The sequence below is a fragment of the Phalacrocorax carbo genome, chromosome 1 (assembly GCF_963921805.1).
Source record: "Phalacrocorax carbo chromosome 1, bPhaCar2.1, whole genome shotgun sequence".
NCBI lineage: Eukaryota > Metazoa > Chordata > Aves > Suliformes > Phalacrocoracidae > Phalacrocorax > Phalacrocorax carbo.
Window position 1 is genome coordinate 152,714,078 of NC_087513.1, and position 15,574 is coordinate 152,729,651.

The 15,574-nt window shown below is 40.9% G+C and overlaps 1 protein-coding gene across 5 annotated transcripts in view; it reads right to left on the minus strand.

Moving 5' to 3' along the window:
- Positions 1 to 7,802: 7,802 nt before the first annotated feature.
- ARHGEF7 (Rho guanine nucleotide exchange factor 7) overlaps positions 7,803 to 15,574 on the minus strand; it is a 128,434-nt gene continuing 120,662 nt past the window's right edge. For all 5 annotated transcript variants that reach the window (XM_064440242.1, XM_064440219.1, XM_064440236.1 and 2 more), the window contains 3 exons: positions 14,364 to 14,463; positions 13,696 to 13,750; positions 7,803 to 10,992 (listed from right to left, as the gene is read on the minus strand). In XM_064440242.1, the coding sequence (XP_064296312.1) occupies positions 10,870 to 10,992; positions 13,696 to 13,750; positions 14,364 to 14,463 (278 nt within the window). In that variant the 3' untranslated portion in view covers positions 7,803 to 10,869. The remainder of the gene's footprint in view (positions 10,993 to 13,695; positions 13,751 to 14,363; positions 14,464 to 15,574) is intronic.

A 15,574-nucleotide genomic window follows, 5' to 3' on the forward strand; every position in this document is an offset into this window, starting at 1 on the left:
ACTGCCATATCTCAGAAGCAAGACTCCTGCATAGAGTCTGACTGAGTAAAAGAGCGAGGCATGGCAGCCCATATCTGAGAACTCCATGTTTGGATAATGCCCATTTTGTTTTCCTTCCTCAGGTGAACTATCTACTCCTCCGGGTAGTGGTCCCTCACCAACACTGCTATCGATGGGAGTTGGGGAATCCTTTACACTAGCATTAAACTTTGCAAGAGCGTATCCTATCGTGTAATCCATGTGTCAGTATTCACTGGAGCAGCGGGATAATGCACAGCAGGCGCATCTCCTCCATGACTACCTCACCTTCCCACATGTCCTTGTATAACAGGTATAAGGTTCTGTAACTGGAACCAAACAATGATGAGGATGATGGCCCGTCCATCTAGGTTGGAGGTGTCGCCAAGGTTATGTCAGCCTATGCCTCACATCAAAACTACCTCCATTAAGAAAAAAAAAGAGGGGTTATTGTCATAGGGGACTCTCTTCTGAGGGGAACAGAAGGCCCAACATGCCAACCAGACCCACTGCTTAGGGATGGCTGCTGCCTCCCTGGGGCTCAGGTTAAACATGTTACAAGAAAACCTCCTACCCTGGTATGGCCCTCGGATTATTACCCATTATTGCTTTTTCATGTAGGCAGCAATGAAGTTGCAATAAGAAATCCAAGGGTGATCAAAAGAGACTTCAGGACTTTGGAATCACTGGTTAAGGGATCAGGAGCACAAGTAGTGTTTTCCTTTATCTTTCCAGGTGCAGGGAACAATGAAGGAAGAAACAGAAGACCCAGCAGATCAATACCTGGCTCCACGACTGGTGTCACTGGCAGAATTTTGCGCTTTTCGATTATGGGTCAGGCTACGTGACACCAGGCCTGCTGGTGATAGATGAGGTACACCTTTCTCAAAGCGGGAAAAGGATCTTTGTGCGAGAGTTAGCAGGGCTTTTGAAAGAGCTGTAAACTAGATTTGAAGGGGGAAAGGGATAAAACCAGGCTCACTAGTGATAAGCCATGGGACAGCAGGCCAGTGTTTGAGGGATGGTGTGCTAGCGAGGTCCTTCAGGTTGCTCAATGATGCACTGAGTGCACTAGAGCACATTTGAGTATAGAGCACATGTCTCTATACTAATAATGGCACAGCACCATAGCCATCTCAGTGGGGGTAGGGGATAGAGATCCATATGGCAGCAAAGATGCAAAAATTGTTAATGCTTTAGAAACCATGGAAGCACCTGAGAACCGTCACATAGGAATTAGGGCTTCTTCCCCCCCAAAAAGCAGCAGGAGCAATAGCCCAACTGAAGTGCATCTACACCAATGCACACAGCATGGGCAACGTACAAGAGGTGTTGGAAGTCATTGTGCAGCTGGAAAACTATGATGTAATTGCAATCATGGAAACATGGTGGGATGACTCACACAACTGGAGTGCTGCAATGGATGGTTATAAACTCTTCAGAAGGGACAGGCAAGGAAGAAGAGGCAGTGAGGTAGCCCTGTATGTTAGGGAGTGTTTTGACTGTCTAGAGCCTGACTACAGTGATGAGAGTGTTGCATGTTCATGGGTAAGAATCAGAGGAAAGGCAGATAAAATCGTGAGAGTCTGTTATAGACCACGCAACCAGGATGAAGAGGAAGATGAAATATTCTGTAAACAGCTGGAATAAGTCTCATGACTGCTAGACCTTGTTCTTCAACTTACCACATGTCTGTTGGAAATACAATACAGCAGAGAGGAAACAGTCTAGGATGTTCCTGGAATGTGTGGAAGATAACTTCCACACACAGCCGGTGAGTGAGTCAACTAGGGAAGGCACCCCGCTGGACCGATTTTTTGCAAACAGGGAAGGACTTGTGGGCGATGCAATGGTTGGAGGCTGTCTTGGGCTAGAGATGATGAAATGACAGAGTTTTTGATTCTTAGAGAAGTAAGGAGAAGGTCAGCAGAGTTGCCACCCTGGACTTCCAGAGGGCAGACTTTGGCCTATTTAGGAGCCTGGTTGATAGAGTCCCTTGGGAGGCAGTGCTGAAGGGCAAAGGGGTCTGGGAAGGCTGGGTATTCCTCAAGGAAGAAGTCTTAAAGGCGCAGGAGCAGGCTGTCCCCACGTGCTGAAAGACAAGCTGGCAGGGAAGAAGACCGGCCTGGCTGAACAGAGAGCTTTGGCTGGAACTCAGGAAAAAAAGGAGTGTTTATGACCTTTGGAAGAAGGGGCAGGCAGCTCAAGACTCCAAGGATGTTGTGAGGTTATGCAGGGAAGAAATTAGAAGGGCCAAAGACCAACCAGAACTTTATTTGGCTACTGCAGCAAAAGACAATTAAAAATGTTTCTATAAATACTTCAACAAAAGGAGGGCTAAGGAGAATCTCCATCCTTTATGGGATGCAGGGGGACAAAAGATGAGGAAAAGGCTGAGGTACTCAATGCCTTCTTTGCCTCAGTCTTTAATAGTAAGACCAATTGTTCTTGGGGTACCCAGTGCCCCAAGCTAGAAGACAGGGATAGGGAGAAGAAGCAAGCCCCCATAATCCAAGTGGACTTGCTGTACCTCTTAGACATACAGAAGTCCATGGGGCCAGATGGGATCCACCCAAGGCTACTGAGGCAGCTGGTGGAAGTGCTCACCAAGCCACTTTCAATCATTTACCAGCAGTCCTGGCTAACCAGGAGGTCCCAGTTGACTGGAGGTTAGCAAATGTGACACCCATCTTCAAGAAGGGCCAGAAGGAGGATCCAGGGAACTACATGCCTGTCAGTCTGACCTCGGTGCTGGGGAAGGTTATGGAGCAGATCATCTTGGGTACCATCACACGGCACCTACAGGACAACTAGATGATCAGGGTCAGTCAGCACGGGTTTAGGAAAGGCAGGTCCTGCTTGACTAATCTGATCTCTTTCTATGACAAGCTAACCCACTCAGTAGATGAGGGAAAGGCTGTGTATGTTGACTACCTAGACTTTAGTAAAGCCTTTGACACCGTTTCCCACAGTATTCTCCTGGAGAAGCTGGCAGCTCATGGCTTGGACAGGCATACTCTTTGCTTGGTAAAAAACTGGCTGGACGGCCGAGCCCAGAGAGTTGTGGTGAAAGGAGCTAAATCCAGTCAGCGGCCGGTCACAAGTGATGTGTTCTCAGGGGTCAGTACTGGGGCCAGTTCTATTTAACAACTTTAACGATGATCTGGATGAGGGGATAATTTTGAAACATCATGGTGCTCTAGAAAGCCCAGAGGATGTGCTTTTTTATTCCATAATGACAGCAAAACAAAAATGGTCAGTGAGGCGGCCAGCAGATACATGGAACCAGGTCTGAATGCTGAGGCAGATAACCTTCTGAAGATCTGGTGGCCAGGGCAGGGCAGGGTCACTTTCCTGAACCTGTGTTTTCAAATGCTTAGCTTCAAGTGCAAGGTAGTCACCATACTCCCTCCCTACCACCAGGAAAGAGCACTTTGCTCTCTCCCCTTCCCAGCACAGGTAAAACAGTCCTGTATCTTAAATTCGCAGCAGAAATCTCGCTTCGTTATGAGAGTGTGGTGGATGTAGCATACATTGCACCATCCCAGTGTTTTTTCAACTCAGTCTCAAAATGGAAACTTCTTGTGGGAACAAGTAAGACCAGTCCTGTAGCAGTGGATGTTTCTTAGTTCCTCTGAAATTCTGCCTGCCTTAGAGTAAGGCCTAAGATTTAACAAGCTCGTGATGACAGCCAAATTCCTTGCTTAGTTTTGTCTCACAATAAACCTGATCCTGTTACCTCCACACTGCATTGTGCTGAAAGGGCCCTTGTGATGCCAAATGTACAGACGCTATAAGTCACGCGTGCCATGGGGAAGTGTTAAAAAAAACCATACAAATCCCATATACATGGCTAGGTCAAATGCTGCATGGACTTTCAACTCTGACTGTTACTTTTGTTCAACAGGAAAAAAGGCTAATAGACTATATTTCCTGGATCTTGAAAAGCAGCTCCAAAATATATAAAAAGCTAACTCCAATCATTTAGAAAAGCATACAAAAGTATAAATATTAACAAATTTGGGGAAACTGTGAGTAGTTTCTGACAAAGCAGAAGCTAACACAGTCCCCTGCTGGAAAAATAATGTAAAAACATGCTATTTCTGTATTGCTCATCTATGTCTACAGCAAACACAGAGCTATCATTGGCTGCTTAACAGGCAAACGGTGTCTAACAAAACCTGAGCAATACACTGGCTAAGAAAAAAAAATTAAATTGCTTGGGGAATCTCACCAGGCCTACATATAACATCAGACTGGACATTAGGAAAAGATTCTTCACCGAGAGGGTGGTTGGTCACTGGAACAGGATCCCCAGGACAGCGGTCATGGCATCGAGACTGGATGATGCTCTCAGTCACATGGTTTAGTTTTAGGTAGTCCTGTGAGGAGCAGGGAGTTGGACTCAATGATCCTTATGGGTCCCTTCCAACTTGAGATATTCTATGATATCCTAGGTGTCACACAGAGCATGCCACGTTTCTGGGACTGGTATGTAGCAGTAGGTAAAAGCTTTCTCACTGTATCAGTCTCTACTGCCTTTCAGATGTCAGCTTAAAACCATTCTCATGACCAGACTCACGGCTTACGCAGAGTTGAGTCAGAAGGATACGGTGAGATGTGCACAGGGCCTTACCTGCCCAGGCTTGCTAGCACTGCCGTGTTAATTGGAAAGCCAGTAGATATGCCTGCAGGTGCGCACGGCACAGCCAGGCAACTGCCAGACGGGACAGATTCACGGCTGCCCGAGACTGTTATAGGGGTAAAAGCAGAGAAGTAAGCTCTGCCATGCATAAAGGAAAGCTTGTGCATGTTCAACAGAAAAAGAGAATGGTATCAGTGAAAATCTTCAGGAATTAATGGGAGCATCTGAGCAAATTTTAGACTGCTAAGATCTGCACTATGTAAATAGCGACACAGTTGTCAATGTTCACAGTAACTACCTGAACTGTGGCTCTCATTCCTAACAATGCAAGAATTAGATTTGGGCCTGAATGGTGGCTTGAGGGCAGCCACTCAAATTAATGAAAATCTCAAGAGGTTAATCCAGGCTCAGCTCCCCTTCCAAGATCGCATTTGATTCACACGAAGAAAAGAGAAAGCTCAAGTGCAGAGTACACAAGGTGAAATATGGCAAGCTTATATCCCTTTTCCAGGTTATGAGCATGCCTTACAAAGTAAATTGATCTCAAATTTCATCTCAGCATTTTTCCAGAGTGCAAATTCCATGTTACTGGGATCCTTCAGCATCTGGACAGTAGGACTCGTGGCGTACATACAGATACATACACATTTCACCCACAGCTCCCCTGACTATTTTAGGCCTCTCACTCCCATAATCAACAGTTCTTACACACTCCCTCTTTTCCCATCTCTTGCCCTATCACGGCAAGAAAAGGTGTCCACTGCAATTAGGTTCTGCACAGAGATTTCTCAGCCTACTAGGTGTAGCAGCTCCAAAGGGTATAAATTAGATACCCCTTGGACAAGCAGCAGCAGTTCAGAGAGGTATAACCCTACATAGGAAACGCTGTGGCCACAGTCGCCTATAGTGAAAAGCATCTCAAGATCTGTTCAGGCTGTTTCCTCAGCAATCCATCCCACTGTCAGCAGAAACAACAATTTGTGATGTGCTGGTAGCAGGATACAAACTGTATCTTGTATCTGTTACTTCTACCAGTGCTGCCAGTAATATCACCCTTGAAAGGCGCTGCCAGTGCTTCTGGGTGGGCAAGTGACAACTACCTGGCAATAATTAGAAAGGAGCTGGTGGAGTATTAAGAGTAAAAATGCTTTTCATAAGCAATAGTGAAATAAACATGGGTCTCACCTCCTGGACACAGCTTATTATTTGGAGAAATTCTGTAGGTGATTGAAAAAAAAAACAATGGTCATTTAAGGAAATAGCAAGAAATTGGAAACCAGTCCTCTGACGAGATGAGGGAGAAAACTTTTTTCTCCCATCAGACTAACAGCTCCCCTCTCACACATCCGAACCCTTCTCACTCTGCTTTGTGTCCCAAGTTCGCAGGCAGAGTTGCCAATCTCCAGCAAACGGCGTTATTTAAGGTAATAGAGCTTTTAAGTATTTAAGGTTTCAATGTATTATACAGGGATGCAATGAACCCACTCACTCCTGAGCATTAATAAATGTACTGGGTTTCGGTTCCCAGGTGCTGGCAGCGGGGGGCTGCAGGGTGGCCTCTGTGAGGAGGTCTCAGGAAAAGTCTGTTTAAAAGGGCAGCAGCGAGGAAAAACTGTGAGAAATAACCCTGTGAAGATCCAGGTCAGAGAAGGAGGGAGATGAAGCGCTCCAGGTGCTGAAGCAGGCTCACCAGCAGCCCGTGGAGGTCACAGGGAAGCAGGTTGTTCCCTCGCAGCCTGCAGAGGACCACGCCGGGGCAGATATCCACAGCAGAGCATGCGGAGGCACCCATGGAGGAGCAGGTGCCCTGAAGGAAGCTGCAGCCCTTGGAGAGCCGGCACTGGAGCAGGCCTGTTGCAGGAACTGCGGCCCATGGAGGACCCACATTGGAGCAGGTGTATTCTGAAGGACTGCAGCCCACGGAAAAGACCCACAATGGAGCAGAAAAAAGCAGGAGGAGGAAGGAGCAGCAGTGAGGAACTGTTACGGAAATTCCCCATCCCACTGCACTGCCCAGGGCAGCGGGGGAAGATAGGGGCACAGGAATGAAGGAGTGAAGTTGTGCCTGAAGAAGGAGGTGGGGGGAAAGTGGTTTAGTTTTTGTCTTTGGTCCTCAACCTACAACTCTAACTGGCAAGAAATGAATTTTCCCTAAGCCAAGACTGTTTTGCCTGTGCCAGGAAATGATAAATCCATCTCCCTGTCTTTTGTCTCTACCCAGGAGCTTTTCCATCTTGTTCTCTCCCCTGGTCCTGTTCAGGAGGAAGAGTAAGAGAGCAGCTGGGTGGGCATCTCGCAGACAGCCATGGTCAACCCACCACAATAAAACACATCCAGAAAGAAAATCCCCAAAATACTTCTTAATGTGAAAAGTAAATGACAATTTCAACTTGTGGGGAAAAGCCTCTCTTTACAATGATGAATCAAGACAAAATTCAGAAAAAGATGAGATTTCTTCTGACTAAAATTATAAAATGTTCTCTGCTCTTTTTAAATATACCTCCTAAACCAAAACAAATATGTATTATTTCATATATCTAAGCTGGTATTAATCCCTTCAAATGCCTTGTCCAAAGACTGAAGCCGTCTTTTCAAACGAATGACACCCTACACTTTCCATTACCCATCCCATCATGCTGCATAAAGCAATACCGATGATGTTCCTACCATAAAAATCACCCTCGCAATTTCATGTGGCACCAGCCAAGTAAAGTTTCTGTGATACACACTTACCAGAAAACTTCAGGTCTATTCAAATAAGTCATGCATGTAGACAAGTATTTATTTATTCAGCAATTTGATTTTCTAATGTTTCTTGCTTTCTTCCCTTTCATTATCTTCTGTCTTTGATCTCCTGCACCTCTTACATTACTCCAGCGGGTCAGGCTGCCAAAGTGAAAATTCCTCAGTGCAAGACAGTCAAGATCCTCCTTCTCATCCGTCTAAACAACCCTTGCTTTGTTGGTTTTTTTTTTCCAGGCATCAATTTGCTATCATAAAAGACCACAAAAAGGCCCTTTCAGTATGGCATACCAACTATTAAATAGGTTATTTTTATGAAAGGAAAAAAAAAATTAAAGCCATTTTCCTTCTTAATCTCATAGCCCATGTATTGGATGAAATGTAACACTTCATAGGATAGGGGAAAAATCATGGTTTAATTACAACAATGTAGCATAAACACTTTAGTAGTCGATACCAGGATATTATTACGACATCTAAACTAAACTGGAGTTCTCCACAGATACCGTAAACAGACACTCTAAATTCCCTAAATGATTGGCATTAGGAAGGTTTATACAAAGGCGGTCAGTTGTTTAATCTTTAAGATGTCATGACATGGTGAGACAAACACGCACACATCAGTAAGTACAGAGAAATGTTATGCTACATTTTGGACAGTTCAGAACTGAAAGTGCTTCACATCTATAGGATAAGAAATGGCTTCATCTCCTCATCCCTAAATGATGAGAGCAAAGAAATAACCTCTCAATAGGTTAAATAAACAGTGCCCCATTTATCCATGCTTATATAAAGTTTCCAACAATTCAGAAGGTCCATGGTGAAATTTACAATCTATATACAGTATAACAAATTGTCAAAGAAAAAAGTTCAGATACTCCTTGGTTCCCAGAAGCCTGGAGCTCACCCTCTGCACTAGAGACAAAAGCTACCTACAGTATTAGGTGGGCTTTGTTGTGGTTTTTTGTTGGTTTGGTTGGGTTTTTTATTGTGGTTTTTTTAAAAAAAAAAATTAGTCATCCCAATCCACCTTGAATAAAATAAGTCCTTAAATCCTGGTCATATTTAACAACTGCTTAATCCCATTGTTTAAGGCATGTTCATTCGATCTCTGTGTAGGGGTACTGTCAGAAATTATAATTATCACAGGTACTAAGAGCCAGCAAATTTATACAGCAACACCACTCTTTACAATATAACGTAAAACAAATCGTTATGATGGAAATTGTTCCTGAGTTAAAATTTGCTAAATACTGCTAAGATATGTGTTTTCTTTTTATACTTCTTCCTCTGGAATGTCCTTTCACATATACTCAAATGAAAGTTAAAATTCACTCTGAAAACAGCTTAATGTCAGAAAGTAAAAATGTTAGCAAAATTCTAATTATATCGGCATTCCCAAATCTAAATTTAGCCAAGAGACTATGAATTTGCAGGGTTTAGTATCACTTAGCTTTTAGCAAGAGAGTATTTTCTAAACATGAAGATAATTATAAATGTCAGTCCACGTTTTTGTGTAACTGCAAACAACACAAAAAGATTTTGGTATCAAGAATTATCATAAATTTTAAGTTCTGTGAATATATGTAACTCTGGTATTGCAGACATCTTTAGTTTTCTTATCCAGTCTGCTCCTTCAGAATTAAAGGAAGACATTTTTAAATTGTAGGAACACAAATTAAAATACCTACAGATATATTCAGCTTTTTAAATCAGATAACTAATTGCCTATTCAGAATCTTAAGTATCCATTCCCACAGAATTGTTCCTCAAGTATGTAATCATTGAGATTCTTTCCTATTTAAAAAAGCTGTTCTTGGCTGAGAAAAGTGGATAGCTTCATAAATAGATCTTTCATTAGATTCAGAATGTGCATAACAATTCCTGCCACCCTAATCATCCTGGCTCCAACTCATTAGTGTTCATAGAAATATTTGCTCAGGTCCGAGCATTACATTTAGCAGGAGGTAAAGGGCACTAGAAAATCAGGGTGACAAAAGGTGCGACTCTGGTCTGTGCTATACCTGGCACTTCTGACTGTCAGTTGAAGAAAACCCCCTCAGAAAATTGCACTGTCTGGAGTTTGATCCAAAACTTGCTGAAATCAATGAAACACTTACAAATGAGCTTTAATGGAATTAGTATTTTAAGTGCTCCAACTGAAGCTCACCCTTTGCAGTGATGTAGCATCTCCTATTTTAAATACAAGAAAGGACTGCAGTAATTGCATCTATCAGACTAGGGAATAAATGTTCATTTATGTATTTTCAAATCTGTCAGCAGTGCAAATTATGAATTACAGTATGATAAAAAAAAAAATCTTATTTCCAGACTTGTTTCCATTTAAATCCTAGTAGGACAGAAACCAGCAACATGCTGAGAAAACATGGTGGGAGTGGAATGACTCTGCTTCCACAGTCTGGGAATCCCGAACAGAGTCTTACATAGTGGTATAAAAACAAAGCCTTAAATGAAGTTTGGCCTAGCTCCTGTGTCTTAGGCACAAAGGTTAGCTAAAATTTAATTGTTGTGACCATAAAATATAAATAGCAACAATTTATTCACAAAATTCTGGATTATATTTTTCGCTTCAACAAACTGTATGATCTATTAAATTATCAGCCATCTGTATGTTTAAGCACAACAATATAAAATGTGGTACATAAACACCTAAAAATCACAGTCATAAAAAGCAGGCAAGTACATCAGTCTTTTGGTGGCCAAAGCACAACAGATTAGTCTGCCAAACAAGTATACGTGAACGTAAATCATGGGCATTAGTTTTGTTAGAAATCGTTTCTTCTGTCAATAAACAGTTTTTTGTATTTTAATACTGTTCTTAAAGACTTGTAAACTGTTTGAAAATGTATGCACAGACATAAATAACAGTGAAGAATTTAAATACAGTGGTCAACAGGAAAACTAGGTTTTTTTAATTTGCATGTGTGATGAGTGGGTAATTTGGAACAAATCCATAATTATCCACCAAGAACTCTGACCCTTGTTAGGTAGGACAGTACTGCCATCGTTTCTAATGCTTGTGACCATTATAATAACGAGGAAAAAAAAATATCAGCCCTGATACATCAATCACATATGCATTCAAAATTACAGATATTTACAAGAAAAATATATATTTAATTAAAAAGCCACTGAAAAACATGGACTTTTAGTCAGGTGCTGCACTTTCTGCAAAATGAGGTAATTTAGATGCAAACAAATTAAGTTTAGTAGAGTTCAGGATCCACAGTCTCCACACTTAAAGTACAGATTGCTTCAGTAAATGGCTTGACTTTTCTATACGTTCAGAGCAAGAAATCGCTAGATCCAGTTAAATCCTGTTTTGTAGTGCTCTTGATGCAACACTGACTAATGTCAGAAGGCTTCCCAGCTCAGTTTTACAACTGGTCTTTCAATAGAAAGAAAAAGGGGAGGGGAGAAAAAAAAAAAAAGGAAAAAATTAGTTATAAGTTGGTTTCATCCCAAGATGGATCATTCATGTTCTTTAGAACTTTTCTAACAAGCTTCTCCAAGTCCTTGCGAGCTCTTTGTTCTTCTTCTAATGATTTCTTCATCTTTTTGTTATCCTGTTTAATGGAGACAGATACATTAGTGTTCGGGGTTATCGTCTGGGTTTTTTTTTTTTTTCCCCCAAAACAGATCTTTTCTGACCACACATACACTGTCAATTACAAATTCGGAAGGCTCTTCTCAGTGAGACTGCTATTAGCTGTTCAAAAGCAAAGCCTTCTATTAAAAATCTCACAAGTTACACACAGTTACTTCACACAGTGCAGCAAAAGCCACCACATGGGAACTGAGCTATTTCCTATTTATACTTAGGGGTCCTTTATAATACAAGTGCTAGTAACAGATGGCCAATAATCTTGAATTCTGCTCAAATCTGATAAATGAACAGTAGAATATATTTGTTGTTAATGGAGAAGGGAAATGGAGCAGTAAGTAGAATAAATATCCCCTCTAAGAGCCTCCTGTGATTGTAACTAGTTCCACAATCTCAGAAAAGCTTCTTAAAACTTAATGCAAATTAACTTGCTTCATTAGGAAAGTAAACAGTTGAAAGGAGTATCTTGAAAACCATTGTGTTATCTGGAAAGTGTTTTGTGACTAAATTTTAAACCAGACAGATGACTACCAAGAATCTAAGGGGAGTCTGAATTTCAAGGACCACCACCACTCTGTGTGTATATTAACGAGTGAGTCAGTCCTCAATATTTAGCGCCATGAGGTAATACTGAAATACCATGAACTACAGGACTGTTAAGGATGTCACTGACCAAACCACATTAAAGCTTACATTGTTTAATCCTGTACAGGCCAAGCTGATGCTGGCAACAGTGGGGAAGCACCAGAAGACAAGACAACATTATATTAAGACCCCAAGACAAGAAGTCTACAGGTGTTTAACAAACACAGGTCTGCAATCCAGGGGTTCCACTGGACTCCCATCAGCTGCCATTTACAGACTTTTCTAGATACATGATGGGATCATCAGCTGCTGCCTCATTAACTTCATTCCTTCCTCAAGTCTGTTGAGAAACTCTGAAATTTCGTTTTTCTCTTGTAGGTACAGACTTAATTTCTTTTCATTTATTCATTTATTTACTGGCAATTCAGGACTGTACTATTCAAGCCTACTGCCTGTGGAGCAACAGCTACGAATAACGTACGGAAGCTGCTACAGGAGGGATCCCACTTCATGTGGTAACTCTCACCAACAGGCAGCCTGGTGTCTACACCAACCTGTGCACTACATAGTCCCAGAGCGCCTTTATCCATAAAGCCCTTCACCACTTGGGACATTCCCAGCTCAGAGATTAATTCTGCCACTTCTCCAGTTGCCAACATCACAGCAGCAGACCAATAAACGCTTCTGAGCTGAGGTTCCTGATATACAAGAAAATGAACTCAGGCTCTAATAGGACTTGGCTTTGGAAGATGTGGGGTGCTGAACAGACTATCTATGTGAAAAGGCACCAGAAGAAAAGCTGTTGCTTGAAGCTCAGGAGAAGGTCACTTTTTGTTTAGGGTCACACAGAAATCCGCGGGGCCTCAGTGAGGCAGCACATTTATTATTTGTACAAAAGCAGCCAGGCCACAGAAATATTACTGGGTTATTATTGCTGCTTGTATTACTTGAATTGTATTTTTAAAAAGACTGTCAAATTTGCATCAAAACTCAGATACACATGCTTTATATGCTGAAAACAGCACAATTTAAGTATTTAAGACACCAATTGCCCTATTTCAAGGAACACGCACGACATCCTTAGAAACACTGAGCATCCTTACAGATGGACAAAGATTCGGATTCACGTTAAGAGCCCAAAATCTAAAGGCATTTGAATATAAATCAATTTTACATTAACACAGAAGATTTTATCTGACTTCCTGAGTCAGAACCGTTAAGGTCAGTTAGCAAATTCACACACAAGAGAGAGGATAATTCAATGCTTTTTTGCCTGCACGTTAAGCAATGACTACATGCATAAGCATTAGCATGGTTTAAACACGCTCTGTCCTGACAAGAAAAAGGTACTTTTAAACAACTACTTTTGGATACTTAAAACAAGCTTAAAACATCAGCTACAACTTCTGTATCAGCAACTCAGGTGAGATCTTGCACAATTCCCCCACGTGACAAAGCAGCACCCTGAGCTAACCCAAAAGCCTCATTAAAAAAAGGCCACATAGTAAGACACTGAAAAGGACTCTCATCTCTGCAAATGAGGATTTAAGAACTGATTTGTAAGAGCTGCTCAGGCTACTGAAAGACCATTTATTTCAGGTTACTGAAAGACCATTGATTAATTAATTAATTACTGAAAGACCATTTAATAATTAATTAAAAGGCCTAAAGAGATCCAGACATTTTTACTACTTAAATTGTACATTCTAGAGCAAATACCACTTCACAGTCTCTATAAACTTATTTTGCTGGTGTTACAGCAGAACTGAATTTGCTTAATGCTTTCAACATTTCTCAAGTTGTAACATCCAGAAATAAATGAAACGTAGCTTAGCAAGTCACCTCAGAAAGAGGATACTTAACACTATTCTCAAAGGTTGGTGCTCCAAGGACCGATGACAACCACAAAAGAGGGTGCTTTTTTGTCAGATTAGTATGTTTTACTTTTAAAAGGGAATCTAGCCCAAAATTCAAGTTCATTCCTGTCAACGTGAATCAAAAATAAATATGGCTTGTAAGTTATAATAAGCATTCCATCTTTCCATTCTCCATGTTGCTATAAATGTAGCAAGTCACCAACCTGTCTTAACTCCTGCACTTCATCCTTTAATGCATAGACTGTGTCAACAAGGCTTCTAAAATGAAAAAAGATGATCTATTACAACGCTTTTCAGACATATATGTCTAAATCTATTAGACAAAATTGTTAAATGAAATGCATTAAAAACAAGCAAAAAATCCCACAGCTAACAGCTAATGTCAATCTGATGCTAAAAAAATTGTCTCTTAACCTGGTTTATATTCAGTAAGGCAAGGACCTGTGACCAGCTTCTGTGACAGGATGCACCTCTCAAGCACATATGAACCCATACTGGTTTCTGTATTACAGCTTCCTGTGACAGAACAGTATTTCACTTCCAACATGCACCTTACCAAAAAAATAGAATAATGTCAAACACGACACCAATTTAATACTGAAATCCTACAGCACTTGGAAAAACTATTTATAAGTGAAACATATAACTTCTTGGCATGGAAGGAATAGGTTGCATAGCATATACAAAGAAACCAGACTCTAAGCATTTAAATGAAGGCCGACTGCACTTAAAGGACTGGCAGCACACTCCAAACAGCTCTGTTGCCTACTACAAATATACCATACACACACTACTATAATGGGAGATGAGAGGAGGAAGAAGAGCGCAAAGTTTACTGGTTTAATCCATTATTCATTAAATGTTCTCTTACTTCTCTTCTATAACAGTCTGACCATTACTTTTAGTTTCTTCTACAATAATTTTTTCTTCTTCTGGAAGCAGGACTTGAGGAGCTGATTCTTTACGGGAACCTGTTGTAAAAATAAATTACAAAATGAGCAACTCGCAAATATTGCTGGGGCATTTTCAATATTATTATTTCATTCATTGCACGACACACCTGCATGACCAAGGTGTATCACTTTCCATTTCCCCCACCCCTCCACAAACACACGTTACTGACACTTTTTTTTACATTTGAAACCACAGCCCTACAACAACAAAAAAATTGCCTGACATTCCTACCCTGCTGCTGACATAGCTCCTGTGTCATCGATGTGGATGCTACACTGTTCAACCAACAGTGCACGTTCAGCTACCAGTAAAAGCTATACAAATTCACCATAGCTGACTCAGAAAAAGCTACATGTGTTTAGGTAACAGCAATTAAAGCCTCAAGGACAGATTCTGATCTCACACTGATAGAAATCCAAGAAACAATTCCACTCTAAACCAACTACTCTACCAGTGAGGAGCAGAATAGTGGTATCAAATGATACAGCAATGGAAGAAAAAAGAAGTTAAAACCCCCTTCCCCTGAAACACTATTAACATCACAGCTGCGTGTCTGTGTGCACACACAAATACATACACATACATACACACTTACAGATAGCTTTTTAGTCCTATAACAAACTCCTAACAAATGAAATACATACTTTGTATTTAATAAATGTTTTTAAAAGCACTTAATAGTTTGACAATTAAAATCTCAAAACGTTCCAACATCTCCAATACATTTTCCAGTCATTAAAATTTATAACATCAAGATAATACATATAGATTCTAGAAAAGTAGCTGTGAATAGAAAAATCTACAGCTTAAATGGGTATCCATTCATACATACGTAAAGTATGTATTCTAGAAATGTTATTTAATTAGGCTGCAACAAATTACAAGCATTTTTTTAAAGGTCTGTAGATAAATTGCTGTCTAAGCACTTGTTCAGAATTCAAACACAAGAGATAAGGCATTAAAGTTCTTGCATATTTTAACCAAGATATCAGTTTTAACAAACAAGGTACAGTTGCCTACCAGTTAATTGTAATGTACTTTCATTAACCAGGAATATCTTAAGTCTACTACAGTTTGAACTGGTAACTAGGTACTACAGGGTGTATGCCCATCAGGAGAAATTAGCTA